Source organism: Thermobia domestica, chromosome 3 (genome assembly GCF_964235325.1).
Source record: "Thermobia domestica chromosome 3, izTheDome1.hap1.1, whole genome shotgun sequence".
Taxonomy (NCBI): Eukaryota; Metazoa; Arthropoda; class Insecta; order Zygentoma; family Lepismatidae; genus Thermobia; species Thermobia domestica.
This window is the reverse complement of record NC_137456.1, coordinates 339,756,577-339,781,248: the sequence shown is the minus strand read 5'-3', so window position 1 is coordinate 339,781,248 and position 24,672 is coordinate 339,756,577. Positions and strand designations below refer to the sequence as shown.

The 24,672-nt window shown below is 35.3% G+C and overlaps 1 protein-coding gene across 2 annotated transcripts; it reads right to left on the bottom strand.

Annotated features, from left to right (window-relative positions):
- Positions 1-2,636: 2,636 nt before the first annotated feature.
- Positions 2,637-23,241, bottom strand: LOC145681254 (uncharacterized). Of its 2 annotated transcripts, none has more exons than XM_081752822.1 (2): positions 22,643-23,237; positions 2,637-3,970 (listed from the first exon to the last, which is right to left on the bottom strand). In XM_081752822.1, exons 1-2 carry the CDS (start codon positions 23,002-23,004, stop codon positions 2,947-2,949), a joined length of 1,386 nt encoding a protein of 461 aa, XP_081608948.1. In that variant the 5' UTR covers positions 23,005-23,237; the 3' UTR covers positions 2,637-2,946. The 2 variants fall into 2 exon arrangements, with proteins under 2 accessions (XP_081608948.1, XP_081608949.1); XM_081752823.1 differs by having other exon boundaries at positions 3,829-4,049; positions 22,643-23,241.
- Positions 23,242-24,672: the final 1,431 nt, after the last annotated feature.

The window sequence follows — 24,672 nt, the reverse complement described above, 5'->3', positions numbered from 1 at the left end:
CCAGCAGTAGGTTTGGGCATGGAAATATAAGAAGAATTAGCACAATACACAGCTCACTCAAAATAGAAAATTCAATTTTTAAAGTTGAAAAATACAGAGGAAAGGAAAGTATTTTATTAATAACTACCAGACCAACCTAAATGCTCTTAAATTTTATATATGATTGTTTGGGAAACTTATGAATCTCTCGAAAAGATGATGTACTCTGTAAATAAAAACTAAGCCGTCGTAAGGGGCACGTTCTTAGGTGTCCCAAAACCCTTAAGGCACTGTATACGTACATTGAATCTCCACTGGACATATTTAGGCATATGTATGCTGTATGTGTTGTGTCTTTTTATTCATGCCAATTACCTGTTTAATTTTAGTTATAACTGTATTGATGAATGTGTATGTGTAACTGAATGTGAAGGGATTAATGACAATATTGATGTCTTAATATGTGATTTTTTAATTTCAGTTTCGTTGGTGAAGACAGCCAGTTGAAAATTACAAAAAAAAAAAAAAAAAAATCCTATCGAGGACATTTTTGATGTTTAAATATGTTTACTATACGTTTAACTTGAAATATTTTTTTGGACAAAAAATGAAAGGTTCATTTGTGGGCCAAAATTGTGAAGCAAGTGGACATAATAACCAAAATTGAAGTCAATTTCGTACAGTCAATCACGTAAATACAGTCACTCCTGTCCATTATAATTTAATTACATGGAATGCATGTATTCATAATTATACTATCAAGCTTTGCCTGCACGTGGGGAAGAATTACACGTATTATAGGCGCGAGTAATCAGTGTTTAATTCTTTGTTTTGAAGTAGATATTATCTTGAAGAGTAAAGCCAAACCAAGGGCGTATATACTTTTATCTTTATTTGTGGAAGATTTTCAATATGTAGTTGAGTAATTCTTAACAGTTGTTTAGTTACTTAATGTATTCCAGAGTTAATGTAATACAAATATAATATCCGCGTAAAAGTCAAAGACCTGACTGCTGAAGTACATTTTACAATGTTTCTCGAAGTACTGCTCGATTGGTATCCACTTTTTATATAGCCTTTATTGTAGACTTCAATGTTTTGATTATGTCACTTTTGTTTCCACAGGTACGTTGGTATGACGGGCTGTTTTACCGCTATAGACGAAGCATGTAGCCAAAATTAGAGGCGTCTCCTAACGAAAAGCATTTCGGTAAAATCAAGAGGTTTCTTGTCTGGAACTAAGGAAAGAAAAGCAACCTCTTCTACTGAATTAATGTTGTATATTGTTATATTAAAATATACTTTTAATGGAGGAGTTCGGCACGAGAAAACTATATTTTTACCTATAAGATTTCCCTTACGAGCTGGCTTTAATTTGGACATTCGACGCCTGTTCACATCCATAGTCGCATACACAGAGATTGTCTAACATCTAGTGGACGTCCCTCTATATACTTATGAAATGTCCCTCGATATACGTATGAATCGTCCAGTGGACTAAACGTTCGTTTTACCTGCGTTTTACGTCTACGGCAGAATACTGGGCGTCTGTGTACGTTCATAAGTCCCAGTTACTGACATCCGCACGACATACATTGCACTTTTATACAGGTACGTATCTGGCGTCCACTGGGCACACATTCGAATTCCTGAAGGTTTACTGGAAAAATTTTCGACAAAAGATTTACCTCTATTAAGGTTCACATCCATGACAAATGAACGTCTATAAACGTACACATCGATGTCTTGATCACATATACTGAAAATCTACTTACGTCCGCAATGCCACTCACTGACCCACTGACTCTTGAAAAAGCGGACATCTAATGGACGTTGCATGGGGTACCATTAAGATCTATACAAACGTTTAGTGGACATCCTCTTAGTGTTCTGTTAAGATACACAATATGTTCATGGTTAAGTATCAATGGATGATGTGCTCTGGACGCAGTTCGCACGTAACATGTTTGTCTATCTTCCATTCATTTAGACGACCTGAATCGGCTAAATTCCTGGATTATTTTTGGATGAGCCTGTGCTGTGTGGGTGTTTTACAAAAATTGAATTTGCGAGAAAAATTTATAAACTTTTGGCACCTGAACTTTATAACCTTCATGTTTTAATATCTTTGCAGTGTTTGAACTTTTCCAAAATCTTTCTTCTCCACACTCCTTCGATACATCAGCTTTCTCATTAGTGTGTACTAACATATGATTTGCCAAAATTGAACTTAAACCAAATCACTTTTCACACACTGAGCTCTTTTTTCTGTGTTAATTACTGCCTTCTGCCAAATGTTAATTTTGCACAAATACTATCCCAAATTTTTTGCATGGGAGCTCCTTCACGGCTAAGCGGTTACCGTACGCACCTTTGGTGTGGGAATCCTGGGTTCGATTCCCGGCGGTAGCTCGTGTTTTGGATACCACGCTTATAAGAAAGTCCACCTTGTCTCGCTGCAGAACGGGACATTAAACTCAAAATCATCTTTAAACTCTTGCCATTGAAGAGAAATTTCACCTATATGTATTAACGTATGTATAAACAAATGCAGTTTTACGAAATCTCTACTGACAGTCTTGGCGTGTATGAGGTTTCTTAACTGTGTATCAAGATATGTTTAGTCAAATTTGAACGTCGAAAAAATCTCCCACACCTTTGGGATAAGTAATGTTTTTCACAGGCATGTATCAACGTATGTTTAACCAACTTTGATCGTTCACTAAATTTATTTCGACTTTTCGCACATGTGAAATTTTCCACCTGAATGTATTAACATGTGTGCAGCTCTATGTGAACGTCGAATAAATTTATTCCTACCCTCTTAGCATGTGTGAGGTTTTCACCTGTAGGTACTAACATGTGTGCAACTAAATTTGAACGCTGACAAAATTTGTTTCTACGCTTTTCCCATTTATGAGGTTATATGCATGTATGTTTTAACTTGTGTCTAGCATATGTGAATTTTTAGCTTATATGTATTAGCTTGTGCCTAGTTAAATGTGAACGCTGACGAAATTTGTGACCACACTTTTTGCATGTGTGAGGTTTTGCACCTGTATGGATTAACATGTGTCTAGCTAAAGTTGAACGCTGACGAAATTTGTGACCACAGTCTTTGCATGTGTGAGGTTTTTCACCTGTATGTATTAACATGTGCTTAGTTAAATTTGAACGTCGATTAAATTTCTCACCACACTCTTGGCATATGTGAGGTTTTTCACCTGTATGGATTAACATGTGTGTGGCCAAATGTGAACGTTGACTAAATTTTTTGCCGCACTCTTTGCATGTGTGAGGTTTTGCACCTTTATGGATTAACATGTGTTTAGTTAAAGATGAACGTTCTCTAAACTTCCCACCACAGTCTTTGCATGTGTGAGGTTTAACACCTGTATGTATTAACATGTGTGTAGCTAAACTTGAACGTCGATTAAATTTCGCACCACACTCTTGGCATATGTGAGGTTTTTCACCTGTATGGATTAACATGTGTGTGGCCAAATGTGAACATTGACTAAATTTTTTGTTGCACTCTTTGCATGTGTGAGGTTTTTCTCCTGTATGTATTAACATGTGTTTAGCTAAACTTGAACGTAGATTAAATTTCCCACCACACTCTTGGCATATGTGAGGTTTTGCACCTGTATGGATTAACATGTGTCTAGCTAAATCAGAACGGTAATTAAATTTCTTTCCACACTCTGGGCATGTTTGAGCTTTTTCATTTGTAAGTATTGATATGTGTCTAGCTAAACTAGAACGCTGACCACATTTGTGTCCACACTCTTGGCATGTGTGAGGTTTTTCACTGGTATGTGTTAACATATGTCTAGCTAAAGTTAAACGCTGACCACATTTGTGTCCACACTCTTGGCATGTGTGAGGTTTTTCACTGCTATGTGTTAACATATGTCTAGCTAAAGTTAAACGCTGACCAAATTTGGGTCCACACTCTTTGCATGTGTGAGGTTTTTCATTTGTATGGATCCTGTAATAAATTCAGTAAAATAGGGAGTGGAAATCTAGGTACACTATATGGAACAACAAAGAAATGCAGAAGTTTCCATCTAAAATAGAACAACAAAAATATTGAATTTTTATCGTGAGGCTTTTCAAGGTAATCATAAGTTTTAGAATGGCGAAAGTGCTATACCTCGTAACTCACCATAACCAAACTTTCAGGAGAGCAATAAATCTCTTCTGCTTTTACACTATCTTATTTGCGATACCAGGTTTTAAAAGTTAGTTTTTTCCCGTCTTTCTTTACCGGGTTTTCGTTTACGATCTCTCACACGCACGTAGAATCAGATGTGGGAAATCGAATGCACCCAAAATCTAAAATTCCATAAAAAGTGGAGATACGATGTTTTGCACTTTCCCCCGATAAACTGATTTATAATAGTATTGTAATATTACATAAAATCTTGTAGATATTAGGAGAAGAGAAATATTGAGGTGTTTTAGTATCATTTCTGCTCTCCAAAAAAAAGCATGTCATTTAAATTGATATCTCAAATAGCATCTACATTTATCTATCAGTTATCGGATTTAACTCAAATGCATACTACCACCTTACACCATGGAATGAACATCTGATTACAGATGAAAATGGTGGTACGCTCTCACTGACAGTACTTGTGTACTATATCAATAATTTTTGTGGTATATAATTTAGCAATTCCGAGAGATTTTTGCAATTACAACTACCAAAACTGTTCGTATTATGACAAAGAAAGAAAACAAGACTATAACCATTTTTAAAATTTTGTAAAAATACGTCATTTCAAGCAGTATGCTAATCTCTACTAGTGCTTCTAATATAATTTGAATGCTCTGAGACATTAAGGTTTAAACCGTTATACAATCTTCAAGTCTATTGATATACATCTAAGTGAAAAAAGCACTCTTCTTAAATAAGAACGTTTGAGAATGCTGCGTCCTGAATATTAACAAAATGAAAGAAACATGGTATACATTTAATTATAAAAGAAAGGCAGCTTTACTTTTTAAAATAAGTTAGCTATTTTTTTCAGTACCTACTTTTACCTGAGTTTCTATCATGTTGCTTTCATTCAAATTGGTATTATAAGGAGACAAGGAGGATCAAGAAACACAGGTCAAAAATTATCATCTCATGTGTCACTCTTGTCAAAGAAGGAAAATTAGCATAAGCTTATTGTTTAAAATAAACGGTTGAATGCACAGGTGTATTGGAAAATGCTATATTTAAGAGGGAGAAGAGTAACATTCAACATATAGCCCAGTCAATGAAGGTCAAAAAACATCAAAGTTCGGAAAAAAAATTGGGTAAAGCTGACTTTCTCTCAAGTGATAGACCACTATGAGGGGAACATTATCCCAAAAGTCCCCGCCCCTCCCCTGGAGCTTTCCCCACCACGCCCTCTGAAAGTTAAAAAATGGGCGTTTTAGAAAAAAGGCAATACCTTCAAAACTAATGGACATATTGACATGCTTCTTTTTTTCTCGCAATCTGTGAAATGTGCTCTACAATTTCATATTCCTTAATGTTTTATATAAACCTAATGGTTTCTTGGCAATTTTAACCAAATTGTAAAAAATGAAAAAATCGCCCGCGCCATTTTGTTTTTCCTCTTATACTTCCTTAGTGAGTTGTGATATGGAAAAATGTTTCAAATAAATCTTAAAGAGCATAAAATGATCTTTCCAACGGTGTATATATTGTTGGGGTTACTCTTAAAATTAGCCATGTAGCGAGGTAAGTTTGAAGACGAGCGGGCTCAAATTTTCGCCTCAAATATCAGGAGGGATAGAATGCATAACACTAAGTAAATGTGTTAAAACAGAAGTGGAGGTGAAGCGAACTCCGTTGGGAACATTTAATCCTGAAACTATTCGTATTCTTTCGTATGCCAAAAAAACTCACCGTAGTGGGGTCTCCAATATTTTTGTGGAAGATTGTAATGACTTGAAAGTTACCAGAGGAATTGGATGTCGAACGCCCCATATTTCCAATGAATGTTTTGTGGATTGCAGGCGCAGATATGCTGCCTGGGTGGAATGGATTCATGACCTCCGTAATGAGTAGAAGAGAAGATTGTGAGAATACATATATATTAGGAATTCCCTTTATAAACATTGATACTAGCAATCCATCAACAATCTTCTCTGCTCTGAGTTATGTTGCAGAACAATGTCAGAAGAAACGCTGTGCCTGTATTGTTACGTTCGATTAACCATTGTTTTTAAAGGCGGCTGAAATTGTAGCGTCAGCAAATCCCAACAGTGAAGTGTCAAAAATTATTCTGAGGCTAGGAGGATTCCATCTATTAATATCTTTTATGGGTGCTATTGGAAAGATAATGGAGGGGAGTGGTTTGGAAGACCTATGGGCTACAGTTTACGGTAAACTGACTGTGAACCACATGTTGAATGGTCGCACATACGCAAGAGCTGTCTGAGCATATAGCATTACAGTTTGTGCGATTGTTAAAGTGATGAAGAGCAGTTTTCCTGAAATAAATGGCTCCCTTGCATATTTGGAAAATATTTCTCAAGATCTTGAAAAGGGTTTTAATGAACAAGATATTCTAGAAGAACCAGCTGTTAAAGAAGCTTTGAGCAAATTTAACGATTTCTTGCAGGAAATTAGAACTTTAAGCAGAACAATTAAGCTGTGGGTTAATCTCCTTAGGTGCATTGACCTTCTAATGCTCTTTAACTTTGCAGAAAGATCAGGAAACTGGGATTTACATCTGAATACAACAATTCAAATGCTCCCATATTTTCATGCTGCCGGACATCTCCCCTATGCTAAATCCGCCCACTTGTATGCACAAGAGATGTGCAAACTTGAATTAAAACTCACAAATCAAGAACTAGTTCTTTTTAAGGAGAAAGGATTCTTCACTATTAGGCGGAAAAGCAAGTACTGGTCAGGAACGTGGTCTGATATGTGCATAGAACAAGATTTGAAGCGACCCATGAAATCTGTTGGAGGACTGACACATGGCCGTGGCATTACTGACAATACTCTTTCAAAATGGGTACTTGGAACACCATTCTTTCTCAAAGTCCATGAGCTGTAGAAGATTTTTTCGGAACAGCAATGCAGTTTAGCGAACAGCACGTTGAACTACGAGAATCCAGAAAGAAGAAAGACTTATCAGACTTACAGAAGTTTACAGCTTGGTTACAAGAACACAGTCCTTTTACAAAGTTGTCTGGTGAACTGGTCTCTTTGGCCACTGGGTTTGTTTGTGATGATTCAATAAACTGTGATCAAGCATACGATGTCGGTTTGTCTACCATGAACAAAATTAAAGGTAAAAATTTCCAAGAACTCAAACTGCACAGAAAAGGTGAAGACACAGGCAGCACAGAAGTCACCAAGGGTAAGATCAAAAGAGGTCAATATCAATTCTCAACAGCTTTTTAATCGGATATTGTGTGCCTGTGATAGCGCCAGCAAATTAAAGACATATTTCGAATATGAATTGGCAGTACGCCCACCAGCTCTGTTTGACGAAGTTTCTCTTCGAAAAGGTACAAAATCATCCTTCATGAAAGTTTTTGAAGAAGGAATCATCGAAGAACTAGATGTAAAGGATGCAACATATATTGTAGACGGGGGGTTTCTTCTTCACCACCTGCCAAGGCCAAACAATTGTACCTTTGGAGCTGTCTTAGATAACTATTGTACACATGTTCTTAATAAATATGGTCAAAAATATATTGTTGGTTTTGATGGTTACACTAGTGAGCCTACCACGAAAAATGAAGAACAAAACAGGAGAGCGGCGAAAAAATCTTCACAAGACATAATTTTTTGTCAAAACACAGTCTGTGCCACGGGAAAAGACGAGTTCTTAGGTAATAGAAACAATAGGAAGAGATTATCGTTGACTCTGGGGTCTGAACTCGTGAAACGGGGATTGACTGTAATTACAGTAGAGGAAGACGCAGATGTTGACATTGTAATGACGGCCATTCAACAGTTGAAAACTGTTTCAAAAGTTATTGTTGTAGGATCTGATACTGACCTGGTAGTCTTACTTACTGCTTTTGTCTCCTGAGAAAGAAAGTGCTTCTGTTTACTTCTGTAAAGAGAAAGGTGCTGTGACTCCGAACACACGGTACTTCAGGATCGAAACATTGATTGAAAAGTTTGGAGATTGCCGGCAACTACTTTTGTTCTGTCATGCGTTAACAGGATGTGACACGACATCGTGTTTTTATGGTATGGGCAAATTAAAAGTAATAGATATGCTCAAATCACTGGAATTTCAAAACTGGGCCAGAGTGTTTTTGGATATTTCAAAATCTAAAGGAAAAATATTATCTACAGGTGAAAAATTAGTTTTGGCTTTGTATGATTTGGGAAAATACTCAAATTTGAATGAAGCCCGATACCACAGATTTTTGTCTTTCACAAAGATCTAACTTTGACCTGGCCAAACTACCTCCAACTTCTGAAGCGTGTAATGAACATTCGCTCAGAGTATTTTTGCAAGTACAGAAATGGTTAGGAAATAAACTTCCTGACACAGAATGGGGTTGGAGGATAGAATTAATTAAAGAAAACGGACGCTCCAAAAAGACATTGAAACCTATTCCCACATCCAAGCCATTTGCACCAGACGAGCTTCTGTACATAATATCATGTTCGTGTAAGCAAGAATGTAGGCAATACTGTAAATGTAAAATAACTAAAATATATTGCGCTGCAATGTGTGAGCACTGTATGGGTTGTCTTGCCTAAATTCACATTTCTATTCCGAGGAAGAACTTGTAGAATCATCATCCGAAAATTAAATAGTATACTGTATAGCTACGGAAGATTAAGTTGAAAATACTGCAGTAAGCATAGCGGACATGTTCAAAATTAAGATGTAAACATAATAAAAAATGTTAGAGATATAATTTCATACGCTAATAGACTGAGGAGATCCAAGGCAAAAAATAGGGAAAGGAAGAGGAAACAAAATATTTCAAATGTTTATAGTTTGTTTATCTAGAAATTATTAGATTTATAAAAAAAAATAGAAAATAAAATAAAAAAAATTTTATCACTTTTTAAGAATAAAAAATGTGAAAATTATCAGTGTGTTGAATAGTTTTGGAGATAATACCTTTTCTCAGAAACGCTTATTTTTAAATTTGGAATGGTAATGGGGATAGAGTAAGGGTTAAAGCTTCACAGGGAGGCAGGACTAAACAAAAATGCTTTTTCGAACAATGCAGTGGTTTATTATTTGAAAAAAAAAAGGTTTGTTATTATTATTTTTTTTCTTTCGAAATGAAACATACTGATATTTGAGGCGCAAATTTGAGCCCGCTCGTCTTCAAACTTACCTTGCTACATGGCTAATTTTAAGAGTAACCCCCACAATATATACACCGTTGGAAAGATCATTTTATGCTCTTTAAGATTTATTTGAAACATTTTCCATATCACAACTCACTAAGGAAATATAGGAGGAAAAACAAAATGGCGCGGGCGATTTTTCCATTTTTTACTCTTTAGGTTAAAACTGCCAAGAAACCGTTAGGTTTATGAAAAACTTTAAGGAATACGAAATTGTAGAGCACATTTTACAGACTACGAGAAAAAAGAAGCATGTCAATATGTCCATTAGTTTTGAAGATATGGCCTTTTTTCTAAAACGCCCATTTTTTAACTTTGAGGGGGCGTGGTGGGGAAAGCTCCAGGGGGAGGGGCGGGGAATTTTGGGAAAATGTTCCCCACATAGTGGTCTATCACTTGGGAGAAAATCAGCTTTACCCAATTTTTTTCCTTGCAAAAACCTTTATTGACTGGGCTAGTTACTTACAGTTGAGATACAAATTTTCTGCTATAGTTTCAGGAAACATGTGAATACCTTGAAAGTATACTTTACACAGATGAGCACTCTGTCTCCCCTTTTGTTACTTTTTATTGTCTTTTTACGTTACTATCATTAGAATCAGTGTTCTATGAGTAAGAGAAAAACTTTAAATTGTACGCCAAAGCAGAGTATCTGACAAGTGGATTACCTTACGAAGGTGAAATTTACAATATACGAAGTTCGACAAGAAAGTAATAAGAAAATTGTTTCAGATTCTGCTGGCAACGCTTGAAGAGAGTGGCCTTGGGCCTGCCCCAATAGCACAGCACGTGGAACGCACGAAATATCTTTTATTGTGAAGTTAGAAGCTAAAGAGTGCGATCGTATGTTCGACCCCTGTCACAACAACGGAAGCACGTAATATTGACCAGTGCTACGCAATCGCCTTCTGTATGAAAGTTGTTGAGACTGCCTCGATAACGTACCGGAAGATTCAGCAGGCCTTTGGAAATATACTGTTACCAATGGCAGAGGTATATTGTTGGTACAAAATGTTTGCGGAAGGCAGCACAGAAATCGAAGATGAACATCGTAGTGGGCGACTCACAACAATATGGATAGAAGAGAGCATAGAGAGAGAGGGAACTTCTCTGAGAGGATAGACGATTAACCGTGAAAATGATTGAGGATAAACAACATAAATCGAGAAAATGTGCGTCTGATATTAACTGCCTCGTACAAGCTCCCTTACCCGGTTTGTAGTAGCGGTTCAAGTTTGCAGGGTTGCCAGCATCAGCTTAAAAAGACATTCTTCTTACGTTATTTTCGGGTCTCGTAATTAAAATCTTTACTGAAACCCAATGGGCAAGTGTTATTGGCCTTAAGGGACGAAAACGGGAAATTCCCGTTGTTTCCTAAATACATAAAATTACCATATGATTTAAATTCGAGGGCAGATAGATAAACCACAAAATTTTTTCTCCCCAAGTATTCCAGCTGGAATGGAGAAATTGCATGACGAGAGAGTTTGAAGTTTGTGCTACAGAGATTTCTTTGTTTTCCTATGTAGCTCTAGCGACACAAACTTGAACTACGAAAGAAATATGGCGTCCTGTTACTTTCCCTCACATGTGAAGAGAAGCCAGTCATGATTAGATTTCAATGAATCAAAGGGCATACACCAAGAGAAAATTACTGTAACATGCGTACCGTATATGGGGACGATTATATGGACTGTTGCAATGTTTCCAGTTATTGTCCATTCCGCCAAGCTCCAGGCACCCGGTAACAGCTTCAACACCGCAGATTATCAGCGCCATCCAGCCAGCAATTCTAAGTGACCGTCGTGTGCACGTGCGAACCTTTTGCAGAAATTCAACATTTACTACGCTGTAGTGTACGACCTTGCTCAGGACACATTGCAATTCCATAAAGTAGGTGCTTAAGAACTTGACAGATAACCACGAAGCTCAGCGAATGATGACATGCTTGGATCACCTAACGCGTTATGCCATCTGTATGAAATCGTGGATGTCTTGGGCATACTATTAGACGCCCGAGACCAAGCACGTCTTTATGGAGTGGAAACATACTGGTTTCCAACATGACAAAAACTAAACATAACTCAATTTGCGAGAAAAGTGCTTGTGACAGTGTTCTGGGACGTTTGTTGTTTTATTGGGGGATTTGTTAAACACTGGACAACTGTAAATGCTGCAGCGTAAATTAAAACTTTGGTTAACGTTGCGTCGTGCCCTGCGTGACAAACTCCGCTGCAATAATGGTGACAACGTCAAACTTCATCATTACTGCCAGTCCACAAGTCTCTTTCGTCTCTCACTTTCACATCTCTATGTTCTCATGAAGAAATTCCTCACCGGTCAAAATTTTGCGACAGATGCGGAAGTGAAAACAGCAGTCCGCACATTCCTATACTCCACCATAACAGACTTTCATGAACAGAGCATCCTGAAACCGGTACCACGCTTATAGAAACGTATGGAGAAAGTTGGTGACTGTAGAAAAGTGGATCAAATACGTAACTTTTTTTGTGCTTTGTTTGGTTTTGGTATATTAATTTTTTTTTTGGGAAAAAATACTGCGCGTTGCTTTCCGATCTGATCTCCTAATAAGATGTATTGCACAGATATCCATTACACACCATCTGATGCAGTTTAGTGATCACAGCTTTGCCAGCATATGAAAAAAGATAAACTAGGATACCTACATTTCTGTTGGAATGGCACGAAAAATTATTCAGCTGTGAACCCATACATCTTAAACACTACATATAGACTAGTTTCGGTATTCTAACATGTAAAACGTCTAAAAAATCAGAAGGTCTCGTGGGACAAAATTTAAAAAAAAAAAAAAAAAAACCGGCAAACAAAATATTTTCATCATTATTCATATAAATAACGCAATTTCCCGTTTACTTATGTGAACTGGCAAAATGGGCCACGGAATCACAATTTTTTCCTAAGTAAATCTAGTTCAAATTACCGGTTTTGTTCGCGAGTTAATACACAAAAATATTCAAGGGAGAGCACCTTGTGGGAAATTTTTCTTCAGTACATCTACTTAGTTTTAATGGCTTATACATGGTATAACCTTTTTTACGCGATAGAGGGATTGAAAATTATGATACAATATTCTTAATGTTGGATTAACACTTAACCTATATAGATATTTAAAAGGCCGAAACTAGAAAAGAAGAACACATTTAAAATAAAAATTTAAAAAAAAATATCATATTTCGAGGCTTCACCAATGGATTCCGAAGAAAATACACATTACACTTATACTTTCTTAGTTAAAGTTTCTTTTTCTTTGTAGAAATGCGTCTTGAAACTGGTCAATATTTCAATCCAGCCAAAAGTATGTCTGTGAAAGTGCAACGATTCTGAGCCAGTGTACAAGTTTACCCTGGCTCTGTATACGGAACGATCTCTGGAATTCAAAAGTTGAAGTTAAGCATTGGTATTTTTGATATACTGTTTTAGAGGTATCGGGTGCTTGTTCCACTGGCTACAAGCAAAGGACTTATTGTGCATACGTTCACGAAATTATGAATGAGAACCTAAAGAGATAAATATTTCCAACAGACCCGAGTTCCAATAGAAGTTTTGATAGTAATTTTTGCTGTGTAATTTTACCTGCATACGTGAGAACTGAAGAAAATGCAATATACTCTTCATCGTTAAACTTAAGTATACATACGGTAATATACAAAACACAGACACCCTGTGATTAAGTGGTCCCGTAGGTTCATGGCGTCAGAAAAGAAACCACCTCTACTGGATATAATCCACGATTAAACCAAGCTGCCCTGGATTCCTATCACGAACTTTAATAGGCTCCTGTTGTATAATACTCTCTTGTTGCTTCTGACCTACAAACCCGCCTACATAGTTTTATACTTTCAGAAGAATATTACAATTTCCATGCATATTTCTGTCGCAAAGTGAAACTATTAGCTTAGACATTTTGTTTGCATTACTTTTGTAAATATATGTGATATCTTTCTTTTATAGACATCGACTATACATTTAGCGACTTGAAACTTCATTTACTTCACATAACGTTAAGTAACTTACTCAAATTTTGTTTTAAAAATTCGTAGGTCTTCTTTCCTTATGTTATTACCCATCTATATAATACAATATATTGCAAAATGTAATGTTATTCAGCTTAATTAAAGGCGAGATAGTTGGGTAAATGATCCCTTTTTCAAAGTAGTATTGCATGTGCATTATTTACAGTTGACATATCTTGTGAATCTGTTCAACAGACAGTATTTTCTTTCTACTCGATTGCAAGTAATGTTTACAGGCCATACGTTAAAATACAACTTTAGCTGTGTGATAGGTCTATACAAATATCTACATTTATCTCCATGATTACATCAACAACTATCACTTACATAAATTATTATACATCCAAAGGAAATTTCTTCTACAACACACCACTGGATTTTGCTTTAGAATTATACAAGCTAGTAAACTTTTGTAACACACACATGAATAAAATTCATTGAACGGGACGAAAGTTTACTGATATAATTACACATGTACTAACGAATATATTATTGCATTCCAAAAAATGTGACCCAAATTAGAATCGAACTCACGATCTTACACTTGTAAGTCCGGTGCGTTACCGGAAGCTAATGCAGAGTAGTTCTGACGTATGATTACCGTTATGCTAGAGGCTGTCGAGATCTACAGCATGGCTCGAATGACATGTTAGAACGACTCTGCATAAAGCCCAATAGCTTTAGCTTTTATTTATAAGATACTTAGCAAAATGATAGAAGGTGACAAAGTATTGCGTACATATGACAATGAGGAAATAAAAAGCTGTTTAAAAATCTCACCGAAATATTTTGTTTACAGTAAGAGAACTACGAATGATCAAGTTAAACGAGTTCGTGAAATGCTTTTAATTGATTGAATAAATGATAGGATGTTAGCGAATGTGTAAGATATACAAGGTAAATGTCGAAATGGTAAGAACGTAGCGTGGGTAACACATATATCATTATCTTAATGACGAATTAAATATCGTTGCTTTATTTTTGGATAGTAGTTAAAATAACAATCACTGGTGGCACTGGAGGAAAAACGGGTGAAGGAGCTACATCTTGCTTAAAATTCGCACGTCTGCCACAAATCTGTTACACTGCTCGAATGTTTTCATCTATGACTAGGAGTCAATCTAGTGACAAATATTGCACGAGTCTTCAGTACCAATACCCAAGTTAAACAAGTGAATATAGACTTAAAGTGTGAAACTAAGACTTCCAAACTAAGCGAATTCAATATTCAGACTGGAGGTAATACATATGTAAATACTGGTTGCAATAGAAAACAATGTCAAAAATAGTGTTTGTTCCTTGGACATTGATTCCATGTAAAGAAGGGGTTATTTTCCCTTACTCTATTAATTCTGTGAAAATAAATGTTGAAAACTATCGTTAATTTGAAGTACTTCCAATTTGAAATGAAATGAAATCTTTGAGTTTTACGTCCCACGGTTATGCCGGTTAGGCTAAAGGAGACGGTGATTATGAGAGATGAGTGAAATGGTGGAATGAAGAAAGTGGGAGGAAACGGGAGAACCCCGAGAAAACACACGAGCACGGTGTTTGTCCACCACAAAGTTCACTTGGCGGGGGCTGGGATCGAACCCGGGACTACTTCCAATTTGAATAGAGGGTAGAGGGATGAGATAGAAGCTACACTTGGGACGCTGAAAAGGTCTGAAAAACATCTCTCTAAATATTTTTGAGTCTTTCTCTATGAAAATCTGATAACAGAAGTACTAATAAATTCAACAACTTGCGGTTTCGATGCGCTGCTGCGGGTTGTGAGGTTTTATATAAGAAACAGAAGTTATATGCTTTCCAAGTATAATTTGTTGACATCTATTATCATTTGGGTTTCATTACGATAAATTTTGAAACCAGAAATGGACAATTTCAACCTCTTCCGGTTTCATCTTAGAGTTAACGTAAAACAAAACCAATTCTTGTCAAATTAATCAATTACAAAACACTCATATCGATATGTTTTATCGTTTTTGTTCTATAGATGTGTTAAAACTGGTAGCTTGAAATAATTTCTGTTTTGAAACAGTGTTGTCGATAGTTATGCTAACTTGTCCTAAGACGCTGGAAATGGCTGAAATCTTTTTAAATAAAATAATTACACGCTATTTGTTACAATTTTCGTTTTACGTCGATAAAAGTTGAAACTGGAAAATGGTAATTTTAAACACCTATGGTTTGAATAGAGCTTCAACGGAAAGTAACGTTTTCTCGACCGGCAAACTCGAGTCGAAGAACACATCCATATTTCTTAGCGTTTTGTCTCTACGGAAATCAGTGTTTAAACCGCAATGGTAAATCTAAGACTTCCGTTTCTCGTATAGTGCTGTAAATATTCACGTTGAACAGGTTGAAGAAAATACTTCTCCCTATTTATTAGTGTTTGTTATGTGGCGATAAATGCTGAAACCACACATCGTTATTTCTAATCACATCTTGTTTGATTAGAATCTCAACGCAGGAATTGAAGATGTTCTTTAAATGCCAAATCGATTGCAAGAAACTGCAAGTTAAGAGCTTTTAGCGCTTTCGCTGTAAGAAAATGAGTTCTGAAATTGGACGTAATTGTAAATGTGATCAACTTCCCATTTTAAAATTCTTGAAGTTTTATGTTCGACGTTTCCACCGGCTAGGCTAAAGGAGACAGTGATGATAAGAAATGAAAGAAATTGTGGAATGATAGTAGAGGGATGGGGGGATAAGCCCGACATAACCCACGCACACGGTGTTTGTCCAACACAAAGTTCACTTGGCAGCACTTGCGTTCGAAACAAGGACCCATGCACCAGAAGTGAACACTCTACTACTGAGCCAGTGCTGCCTCACTTTAAGAATGTTGAGGATAGTCATCATACATTGTGTTGCGAAGCTGAATCCTCTGCACAAGTGTTTCTCGTTATCATATGTTGCAATTAAACGCCGAATTGTTTTCATAGACCCGCCTTACCCTACCTGCTACCATTTTCGTTTTGATACGAAAATGAAATGTTAAGTGTTATGTTATACGCTTATGCCGACCAGGCTAAACGGGACAGGGATTATGAGAAATGAATGAAATATTGAAACGAAGAAAATAGAAGAACCCCAAGGAAACCTACTTACACAGTGTTTTTCTACTACAAAGTCCGATTAACGCGAGCTGGGATCGCAGCACTCTCCCGATATATCAGAGGTGAATGTTCAACCATTGACCCGTTTTCATTCAAAATTAAATTAAATGAATTCTTTAGTTTCACGTCTGACGGGTATGTCGGCTGGTCTAGAGGACAAAGGAATGAAATATTGAAATGAAGAAAAAAGAACCAAGAAAAATCCACATACACACGCTTGTCTGTCTTTGTTCAGAAGCTATAATGTTGAAACTGGAAATGGTCATTTAAAAAACTAGCGGTCGGAATAAAGGCTTAACGGAGAAGATGGAACCTACATTTGGAAACTAAACCGACTGTAACAAAGCATATCTCGATATCCCTTACCGTCTTTTGTAGAGAGAGGTCAGTATAGAAACGAACCATATTATTAAATTTCAAACACTTCCGAATTTGCTAGATTGTTGCGCGTTTAGTATGTCCTCTTTAGACCTTCTATTGACTGTAAAAGAAAACGTTTGTCAAAATCTGTTATCGTTCCCGTTCTATGGTGACAAATATTTTTACCGAAACGCATCATACTCGGTTTCAATCGCTCCGGTTTGAATAGGAGTTAGCAGAGAATGTGAAAGCTGAAGTAATAGTTAATTTGAACAACATCCGGATTTGACAGTTATAGACAGTCATGATACGTGTGTTATACATCGGTACTGAATCGTTTACAAACAATCGCTTCTCGTTGTGTGTTACAGCTACCTTCTGTGGCAATAAAGGCTAAAATCAAAATGACTAAACTGAATAAAGTTCGGTTTGAAAACAGGGTTAACGGATAAAATGAGACCTATTCTTAAGACACTGAAATTCTTATAATAAAATCAGTTTGAAAGCATTGACCGTTTATCTTGTACGAGAATCAGTCATGAACCGGACGTCATAGTAAATTTGAACTACTTTCCGTTTCGGCAGAACCAAGCGAAACAGCGCAAGTAGTAAAGCGTTGCCTTCGCATTCGGTAGATCTTGAGTTCCATTCTCGTTGCCGACCATAATGACTGGGGTTTTCCAGTCTCCCTCAATCCTACTAGGCAAATATCAGAATAGTACCAACTAAAGAGGCCCTGGGCCATATCTTCCCTATTCCTTTTGATTTTTATTGTTGTTGTTAGGTATCCACTATAAAATGGCCTCTGAGCTGTATTTGGTGATTGTTAAATAAATAAATAATTTGAATAGCCTTGAATGTTGTGCTAAGACGATGAATCGTGCACGAACATCCGCTTTTCGATATATTAAAAATTTCTTTTAAACTTAAGTATATTAAATATATGAACGTAACAGCTTAAAAGTCACAAAAGCTGCTTCGGTTTTATGGGCATTATGTAACATAACTTACCAAAAATACTTTTGTATACAGTTCAAAAAATTAGAGGTGGTATTATGTCACATTCGAAACCAGAAGAAACAATTTTCGAATTTCAGATTCGAAACCTTTTTAAGAAATGAAAAAAGTCCTTGATTTTACAATATATTTTCTACTAAAGCATACAAGAAACATTTCTAAAAATGCAGAGTGTGATTGATTCACTGCTAAGAGATTACAAAAATATTTATTTATTTCACTCGTATAATAAAAGTAAAATAAGGCGGAAAGTACATATAGTTACAAGCTGCAGTGGCTAGAATAATTTGCATAATGTCAAAAGAATTTACAAATGAAAAAGATGAAAAAAATGGTTGTTTTGTATCTAGGGTCATTCTCACGTACAAAATCTAGAAAACCAACAACACATAATTTATTTTATTCATCTAGTAAGAAAAACTGGCTTCAGGTTCCATTTTCTGGAAATAGAAGCAAAAAAAAAAAAAAAAAAAAAAAATGCTATACAGAAGATGGTTGAAAACTAAAAATATACTTGAAATAGAGCGATCGGGAAATTTTTCGTGACATGTACTAGAGATACTTTAAGTTTCCTAAATTCCCAAAAATAATATCAATTTACGTCACTCACCAAAAAAATGACAGGATCTCAATTTGAACCATCCGCAGTTACAAGCCGAAAAGAAGCATTTTAGATGCCCAACACTGCAACAAGAATATATTCTACGATCCAGAATTTTCTCATAGCTTGCCAGTAGAGTTAGCATGATGTCAAATATATATTTCGACGGTAGGTTCCAATAAGCTGCAAACAAGATATTCTAATCCCGAATGTGTTTGAAATAGTTAAAGTTTCTTTTTCTTTGTAGAAATGCGTCTTGAAACTGGTCAATATTTCAATCCAGCCAAAAGTATGACTGTGGCTTCTCTCTTCGTAACTTGTAGCTAAGTACATTCTTACATTTTTCTGAATTCCAGAAAGATAAAGCTCGAAATTTAATGCACTCATCTCATAAAAATTACAAGATAAAAAATTATACATTTCGCACTTTCAAGTTGAATGGTTCCGATTCAAAACTACAAGTCCAGATAACGTTACGAAAAAGTTACCAGACATTCTATTTGAAATGTTATCGAACTTCGAATTTATAATGGTAGTTTTTCTGTTTCTCAACGCAAAGGATATAATTTGAAATTTTCTTATACCCATTACCTGAGTGAAAAAAAAATATTTTTTATAATTTTATGCAATCTACTGTAAAAATGTCATCAGATACCAGTAACGAAAATCTTTTCTTCTTCTATTTTCTTCTTCCATTTATTCTAAATTTTGACCTGTTATTTACGCCAATATGGGAAACTATCATGGAAGTGTTTCATTTTAAATAATCATAATGAAACTTCAACAATGAAATAAAGTGAGTTTTCTTTTCAGAATTTAGAAAAGTGTAGGAATGCATAGTAATGAGGCATGAAAAAATTACCAATAGTTCTATTAATACACGCCTTGAATTTTGAACGATTAATGGTGTATTTCTCTTTTATTATAGGGTACAATTTAAAATCACGTCAATTTTGTTAAAACAATCTAATGGGTTAATATCTTTTCTAGAATCTATAGGAGTGTAAATATCTACCTAGATATGTCACGAACTATTTCCTAGCTTTTCCTCCTTGAAACGGGTTTCGAAACATTACGGATCATTGGCGTCATGCTCAATATTAAAGAGGGAGAGTATTTTTGAGTATTTGTATTTCATATCAGTAAATAAATTGCATGATGTACTTTCGTAAAATACGCAATGAGTATGATTATCAATATACATTTTGCAATTATATTTCTTGTGTGCTTTGTTCAAAAAGACTAATTTAAAATAAAGATTTTTTAAGCCACTAGGTTAGCTAAAAATTATTATTGTGAACGGCCTTAACTTCTATTTTATCATTTCCAGTTGAAACACCAGCAGATGCATGAAATTATTTTAAAAAATACTGACGAAAATAAATACAGAAGAGTAATATTTTTGCCTTATCCGTGCCTAATCCGGTAAAATTACAATTCGCTATTAATAATAACAATAATAAATATTATTATATTTATTATTGTTATAAATGAGCAAAATGAATATCAATAGGCAAATTGAGATTGTTCTTGTTTTACTTCTGCTTAGTTACCGAATCTATCACCGATTAGTTTAGTGACCTCCAAGACAATGGATTCGATACTGACAGCAGCCCTTTTCGATTGTTATTATATCTTCCCCCATTCCAAACCCTAGGGGGTCTCTCACCTAGATAGTACTTTTCTCCTGATTTGTAGTTACATGTGTATTTGAACTCATTGATTGAAATCTGATATTAACCGAGTTCCATGTTTGACACGTGATTGATTTGTTTATATATATATATATATGGGAGTGTGTGTAAATTTTGAACCAACCCTATTTCGTTGATGTTTCCTTCTCTCCAGTTAAAGTTTACAACCAAACGTTTATATAAAGGCTACGATTTCTTCCAAACTATGATGTTCTTGATACAACTACTTTAAACTATCGAACTCTACTCTGTCAATTTCTACACCAGAGGAATCAACAGCAAGCATTTATTTTTTACAGATTTACCGTAAAATTCTCAGAATTATAAACAATATATAAAAAATTCGGGCAAGCTTTTACTTTGACCGGACAGTGCAACCGATTTCTCTTACCCGGTTCCGGTGCAGTTGAGGAATTACATTCCAGTCGCTCCAACCGATCGTGACGCAACGCGATCGTGTTTTCTGTGTCAAGAGAGGTTACACCAGAAGTGTTCTCCAAAGTACCATGGGTTGTAAGCATCTTTTCAAAGACCTGCAAAAAGACTGTTAGCTTATGCTCAGCAAAATTCATGACTAGTATCGAATTTGAAACATTTTTTTTTTTTTGCTATTATAAGTTTTTCGATTTCCTAAAGAGTACTAGTTATATATTTTATAAAAATACTAATAAATACAGGTACATATACTAAGAGTAATTGAATTGTAAGAATAGTAAATATATATCTAAAATAAAAGCTCGTAGGTATTCAAGTGTACTCATACGTAAAAACGTCGAGCCCTCCAATATATATTTACCCTCATATCTACCCCAAATGTAACAAGAGAAGAAATGTTAGACACATTTGAATTTGCTCCGTGTATAAAAAATGTCCTATATTACTTCTAAGTATTAATATATGTAATGTGTAGGGAAGATATAATATTCGTATATATATATATATATATATATGCGTGATTTTGTGTAATGAAGTCATAGAAACGTGGACTGTATGAAATTCATTAATGTAATTAATTAATTAAATAATTAGAGAAAGTGTTGTGAAAGTAAAACTAAGACGTTAATTCTGCAAACGCGAGGTCCAATGTACCCAAACGGTTAGTGAATTTGCGTGTGAAAAGTATACACCACGTGAAAGCTCCAAAGGCACAAACAGTTCCAAGAACTGACTGAGGCGGAAACAGTTCCAGGAAGTGACGGAACCCATAAGAACCGATTGAAGTCACTGCCCGAGCCAAAGTAAAATCTTGACCCAATTCGAAATAATATTTTAATAGACTAGTACATAGATATCGTAAATATCTTGTGTTCTTACTTCTAAGATACCTACCTTCATAAAAATAAATTAATCAAGATCGAACCTGTTATGCGCGGATTCACACACGAAGAAGCTATTAACCATTGTAAATGAAATTAAGTATAAATGTAATTGTCGCGGTACTAGAGAAATATCCGAGACTTAAAGGATCAAGATAATTGCAAAATTTACGTTAGTAGTGTATTATATTGGAACACAAATATATAAGCAGTGACAACATATTGGAATGTTTCATATAACATCTTTACTAGCGTACAAATACACAATTCAGCATGAAGAATAATACACTTTATGCCATATAGAGTGTTTTGTCATATGCTTGTTTACATGTATATTGACCTTTTGTGACGCGCCTGTTCCCTACGCAACACTTCGCTCCTTCTCCGGCCAACATGCTGCAGTCCTGCCCTGACTTAGGCCTACACAGCGTTACTTCTTTCTAGTGGCAAGCCAGCACAATTTGATTCGTGTCTTTTACATAATAATTCTTATTGTATACGTACACTAAAGTGCTGATGTGAAACTATATAGATAAGTGCAACTCCGTCCCCCAAAAATGATTTTGAAAATAAAAACAGCCGACTTTCAGGAAATGAAGTAAAATATGCAATGAATTTATGTATAGGTTTTTCAATAAATATCCACCTTTTTTTAGTTACACTAATGTTTTATTAATGACTTTAGAAGACCTTCGGATAAGTGGCGTATTCGAGATAACTTGGGGATAAGAGTTACAAACATCTATACGTTTGATCCGGTATAAAAAAAAAATCACGGTAGTATTTCGGAAATTTTCTGATCCCATTCAGCCACGGAGGTTTCTTCTTAAACAAGCCTGTATATATGGAACACTATCGCAAAGTACCCATATCAAAAATATCTACAAGAATTGGTTTGAAATGTGTATTCAATTTTAGGTAATGATTCCTTCATTAAGATGGGTGCGCTCAATTGTGCTTCTGGGTAGCCTACAACTAGTCTATGTGTGCTGCGCCACTTCCAAACTGTTGATTATTAATTTACGTTACACGTAAATCTACCTCCCGTAACTATTTCTCGAAAAGTATTCCTTACAAGTATAAAATTTCGTACCCATGTATCTGTATTATCAATCTGAACCAGTTATTGTATATAAAATTTAACATTACCTTTCTGTCCCAACTGAATTTGAACTACTTGTAGTTAATTGTTTGTTGTCATCACCGTATGAAGCGCAAGTCTCTTCAACCTCTACTTTTCTTAGTGTTTCTATATTATTTTCAAAGGCAGGGTCTTTTACTGCAAATTCAGATTTCATCATACCAATGTTTAATTTGAGATCCGAAGAATACATAGCTACATCTTTCTCTCTTGTTTGCTCCCCTTCGGTTGAAGATAATATTAATTCTTTGCTGTCAGTCATCATTTCGTACGTCCATCCTTTCCCTTCGAGTGGATCTTCCTGAGGAAAACCAAAATCAATTTCTTCTTTGTACAAAAATTCCAACTTAACAGATGCTTCACCAGCCATTATGGCTACAAATTTAATACGAACTTGCAACTATGCTTGATACTTCCATTTTATTTTATGGTGCCTGTGTTAATGAAATGGCTTACACGAACGTTCATAGAAGCAATTTTATACTTGCAATCAAACATGCAATCACATCTTTATAAATTACAGAATAATTACTCCATTGTTGGCAGGTCCCTAAGTCGAGAAGTCACTACTGGGCCGCCAAAATTCCGCCACGTTCCGCTACCCTTACTGAAATTCCGCTATTTTTCACTACATTATAAAATTAAACATAAATGGTAAAAAAAAAAAGAAAGAAAAAAGAAAGCTGTTAACAAAAGTGCAAAATATTTCACAAATTAATAATAGGACTAAATTCTAAACCCTGATTTAGTACTTCATTAAATTCCATGAATTAAAAAAAAGAACTTCAATCTTATTTCAGTTAATATTATTAAAGTAAAAGTCATGGTCAATACTTATCGTTCTTTTATTATAACTTTGTTTATTAACATATTAAGGGGACGCGGTAGCTCAGTGGTGGATCGTTCAGCTCGGTACCTGGTTCGATCTCAGCTCGTGCCGTGTGGACCTTGAGGTGGACAAACACCGTGCTTGTGGGTATTCTGGGGCTCTCCCGTTTTCTTCCACTTTCTTCATTCCACCATTTCACTCATTTCTCATAATCACCGTCTCCTTTAGCCTAACTGGCATAATCGAAGGACGTAAAACTCAAAGATTTCATTTCATTTTATACTAACATACTAACATTATGTAACATCAGTTGCAATTGTAAACATCTTTTTCTTCTAAAAAATAGAAGAAATGAAAGAAAAGGAACACATATGTTTTATTCTTATTGCGTATAATAACTTCTAAATTTTAATGTAAGAATAATTACAATAATGTCACTTGACATAAATTTAACAAAGATGAGCGTGCAAATAATGTCGATAAATGTATCAAATATAAAATTTATAAAATGTTTCATTACAATTATTTTAAAAAAAAGAAGTTTTTCGTTTAATCCTACTTTGTTTTTAATTTCTCTCCGCAAGAAACTACTATAAAATACTATTTAACATCATAAAAAATTCTATACTTTTGTCTCAATAGTACTTATACCTTACAACAAGTGAACCCTCTTTCCCCAAAACAATACCCTCATTAAGGCTGGACCAGCATTAAATGCTGAAGATAGATTTGGTTTTATGCAGAGTCGTTTGGACCTGTGATTAGCGTCATACTAAAAGCCTGATTATTGCAGAAAATATGTTAGATGATCTCTTTAGTATGGCACTAATCAAGCGTCAGAACAACTCTGCATAAAGCCCAAATTGATTAAATTTTGTCACATGTTTTCTAACCTAATATAAATGATTTGTAATAACCTAATTTCTTAACTTCTTTCAAGCTATGGCTGAAAATTCGAAGTTTTAAGATAGGTTGTCAAAAGTAGCTACATTTTCCATATATTTCATCCGTCGCCAATTTGTCACCAGGGCAACCAAAAGTACCTACGTTTAGCGGAATTCTGCTACGCTTGGCAACACTGAATTACTCTTTTAAAACAACACTTTTGAAGAGTAATAAATAAGACACAGTTCTGACCAGAGCAGAATGAAATATATTAAAAACTATACTTACAATGTGTTACAGTTTCAAGGACCTAACGTCCTTTTC